At 54.5% G+C, this 4250-nt stretch overlaps 1 protein-coding gene across 1 annotated transcript; it reads right to left on the bottom strand.

Moving 5' to 3' along the window:
• Positions 1-653: 653 nt before the first annotated feature.
• DL89DRAFT_96521 (uncharacterized protein) lies at positions 654-1344 on the bottom strand. Its single transcript, XM_040892296.1, has one exon. The coding sequence runs from the start codon at positions 1169-1171 to the stop codon at positions 773-775; it is 399 nt and encodes a 132-aa protein (XP_040738921.1). The 5' UTR covers positions 1172-1344; the 3' UTR covers positions 654-772.
• Between the last annotated feature and the right edge of the window lie 2906 nt (positions 1345-4250).

Raw genomic sequence — 4250 nt, 5'->3', positions numbered from 1 at the left:
GCTGATGGGGGTAGCCATGCCGCTGCTCCATCAATGAAGGGGCTTAAAATTCTTGCACGCATAAAGAACAAGAGAGTGCATGTCTGCAAAGACAAAAGGAGGATATGCAAAAGAAATCGGTCTATCACAACCCACATATAGCTGCTCAGCAACAAGGGGCCAGCTTTTAGAAGAGCTGCTAGATGCAGCACGCAATTAGGAATAAATGGCCATCAAGGCTCATGATTCTTTCTTTGTGGTCCCTTTGTGCAAAATATGGAAGTTTATAGCGCTGACCGTTTAAAGAAGGAGGCAATCCGATTATGAGCACATTTGCGCAAAGAGCTAATGGGTTGTGCCTGATCAGCATCACTTGCTAGAAGCAGTGCGGAGATGAATCAAGGAAGTGGTGCCTTTTAGCTCTCTACGGGTGCCAGGCACATATGCCAAGCTCAAATAATAGCCATCCAAATACTAGTAATTCGAGTGTAAGAGACAAAGAGTCACATTGCACTATTCACGACAAACTGCAGCCTAAAAAGGCGTGCGTGCATAGGTCAGCTGAGCGGGTTGGAGGAGCCGAAGCCCGGCAGTTCAACCTGCACAGGCTCCGTCTCAGCTGACACACAGCGTCTGCCTCCTGACGGGTCCTTCATTCCGAGATCATGCCCTGGAGCATGCGTCCAAAGTGCATCGCATAGTAGTAGGGATGTTGAATAGGCAGGTTTTTATTTTGTTGGCGGGGTTATGTGAAGACTTTTGAGTCAAGCAGGAGAAGCTATTTACGGAGGGGCTAGTCTTTTTTAGGGGCGAGGGTGGGTGTAGGGGAAACGGAGAGTGCTGATAAGACGCAGTGTAGGAAGCAGATAGCGAGGTACTTAGCTCTCGCAGTCCCGGAAGTGGTTGCGTAGTTCAGTGCGCAGGTCAAAGCAGGATCCGCAGTTCGCGCAGCGATAGCACATGGTTCAAAGTATACGAGTCGGAGCGACGAAGGTGTCAGACTAAAAAAGAGGGCTATGGTTAAAAAGAGGGGAGATAAAGTGATTGTTGTAGCTGAATAGGAATGGAGAATACCGCAAAAGCACAGACAGGGGAAGACACCCTTGTTTTTATATGTGCTGGACAACCACGCCAGGCACATACAGCCACAGGTCTGTTCAGCAGCCTGCCAACCACAGCACCGCACTGGCATGTGGGGTTCAGTAAAGTCGGCCTCGAAAGGTCAGAATGTTTTTTGCGAAGGCTGGCGTGCAAGAGTGCTTGTTTTCTTCTGAAATCCCGAATCATGCCTAGTGAGAAAAGGTGGCACAGCAAAATCTCGGATACAGCGGAACGGAATCGCTCGACTACGTGGGCATATAACTCGGCTGCTTTTGGTTATATTTGCTATGATTCAAAAATAAATTGGCATCTGCGGATTCCATTGGCTGTGTTCCCAAAAAGTACATATTGGCCAAGGTACACCGCATGCCCATAGGCATATAAGGACCTTGCATTAATTGCTTGGGGAGCATCAAATTAGAACCTCAATGGAGGTTCGAGGTTGTCCTTTCTGCAGTGTGAGAGTTAATGAGAATTCTTATGCACCTGGAGTGCAGCAGTTGATATGCAAACCGGAAGAGACCACCGTGTCTGGGTGAGGTCGGCATCAACGATTTTCATCCAGGCCGTCGCTGGCGGACCCAAACCCACAACCAGGAGGTATCCCAGGCGCAAGCACGTGGATTGTACGACCGACCAATGGCAATGGACCATGTCGAGCAGCCAAAAAAAAAAAAGCTGGTGTGAGCAAGATGCTGTGCCAGTTGTGCTTCTCAGCTCTTTCAGGTCCCGAATTTTCTTGCTACTCTTCGCACACACAAAACCTAGACGATGGTACGGCACATTATGGCGGAATGCACTGGGGACAAAGGCAGCGGTCAGGCAATTGGAGGGTGATACTGATAGACCTTTGTAAACCTTGTAGTCAGCGCTGTTCAAGTTCCAGTCGCTGCTGCTGGTGATTCTGCTGACAATCTGCACATGCACATACCTCCGGGCGCAGGCACCGGCGCTGATCGACCGCAACAAGAAGGGATTCACAGGGCTGCTGTGGAAGGCGGCGCGGATAGGTAAGGCATTTAACAGCAAAACACGCTCCAGGCTTGTGGCAGGCAGGCATCGTAAGACTGACTCCCTTTTTCCCTTATATTTTGTAGGCGAGCGCCTCAGTCCGTACGTGTCGCTGGCATGTATTGTGATGGCAGTGCAGTTGATTTTGTACTAAGTTTATAGGAAAATAAAAGCGCGTTGTTCAACTATCTAGACTAAAGCAGGCCGTTCTTGCTGGCCTGGATCAATTCCTCCAAGACGGCAGTTGACATGACGTCGAGGTCGCGTGCAGCGGCAGCGCGGTCGTTGGATGGGCTGCGGACCTCCAGGTAGTACTTGAGCTTGGGCTCAGTGCCGGACGTGCGCATGGTGAGGCGGCCGCCATTACGGGTCTCGAAGGTGATCATATGGGCGCCGTGGTCGACAGGGAAGGTCGGGACGAACTGGTCCTCGGCAACACTGATTTTGACGTCCTGGGTGTCGACGTCGCGCATCTCAAATCCAACAGTCAGATCGCGGATATAGCTGACTGGGAAGCCACCGATGGACTTTGGGTACCGCAGGACATCGGTAGCGCGGGCAAGCTCGGTGCGCTCGACATCGCCGGATTCGGGCTGGGTTGGGCCAAAGCGGATGCGCGAAAAGATCTCAGTGGTCTTCTTTGGATCGTTGCTGATGACATACGAATTGCCCGACACAAAGAAGCCGTACTTGGCATACTGGTCCTCCAGGTAGTCGTGGACACGGCGGCCCTGCTTGTGCAGGCGCGCTGCCAGCTGCACGAACACTCCCATGGCCGTCACACCGTCCTTGTCCAGCACCTGGTCGTGGATCATGTAGCCAATGGCCTCTTCGTACCCGAAACCCACGAAGTACCCGTCCTTTTGCAGCGCCGCGAGCTCGTTGGCCATCCACTTGAAGCCAGTCAGCGTGTCGGCGTACTTGAACCCCTCTTTGGCCGCCATGACCTCGAGCATGCGCGATGACACTGTGCTGTTGACCATGGCCAGCTTCTCGGTCGGCACTTGGTCAGCACGTGCCATCTCTAGCACAGCAGCGGCAAAAATAGACCCGAGCTGGTCGCCAGTGAACGAGTGCCAAGTGCCGTCGGCCTGCTTCTCCGCAGCCGCGAACCGGTCGGCATCGGGATCGTTGGCCACTACCAGCTCAATGCCCTGCGTGTCAGCCAAGGCCTTGGCCATGTCCAGCGCGCCCTTCTCTTCGGGGTTCGGGAACGACACAGTTGGGAAGTCCGGGTCAGCAGCGATCTGCTCCGGCACCGCAACGTACGGCGGCAGGCCAAAGGTGTCCAGGATACGTGCAGCAAACGGCGCACCGACACCATGCATGGCTGTATACACATACCGCAGTTCTGTGGCTGCGTTAGCCGCACGGTCCGCAACAAGGTGTTCAGCGGCCTTAAAGTACTCGTTCATCATGCGCTCTGTGACGTCGTCGACCTTTGGGTCATTCTCGACTCCCTCGACACTCCAGTTGCGCGGCTCGCTGTGTTGCTGGATGCTGCGGGCGATGCCGACGTCCAGGGGCGGCTTGATCTGGGCTCCGTTCTCCCAGTACACCTTGTAACCGTTGTCGTCCTTGGGGTTGTGCGACGCCGTCACCATGACTCCACATGCGGCCTTCAGGAACTTCACCGCAAACGGCACCTCGGGCGTCAGACCGATGCCCGGGTAGAAATACACGCGGTAGCCAGCATCCAGGAACGCACGCACCGTGAGCCGCGCAAACACGTCCGAGTTGTACCGGTGGTCGTGGCCCACCACCACGCCGCGCTCACACGCTCCAGGGACGTTCTCGGCCACATATGCCGCCAGGCCCTGTGAGGCCGTGATCACTGTCAGCTGGTTCAGCCGCGAGTACCCCGCCTCCATGCGTGCGCGCAGACCGGCTGTGCCGAACTCGATCGGGTGACGCAGCAGGGCCTCCAGGGCCTCCGTGTCGTTGGCATCGGCGAGCGCCTGGATCTGGGCACGCGTCTTTGGATCCTAAGCGTAGAAAGAGGTCGTATTAGGCACGAGAATCGGCGAGGTGCAGGGTGTATCCTGGAGTTCCTTACCTTGTCCTGAGACAGCCAGCGCTCAACAAGCGTCGAAATGGGTTCAGCAGCAGAAGACATTCTAAAGCGGAAAGTGCGTATAAGTGGATCAAAAAAAAAAATG

Source organism: Linderina pennispora (assembly GCF_002104995.1).
Source record: "Linderina pennispora strain ATCC 12442 chromosome Unknown DL89scaffold_215, whole genome shotgun sequence".
NCBI classification, from domain to species: domain Eukaryota; kingdom Fungi; phylum Kickxellomycota; class Kickxellomycetes; order Kickxellales; family Kickxellaceae; genus Linderina; species Linderina pennispora.
Note: the sequence above shows the minus strand (reverse complement) of the source record. Positions and strands in the feature narration are given on the sequence as shown.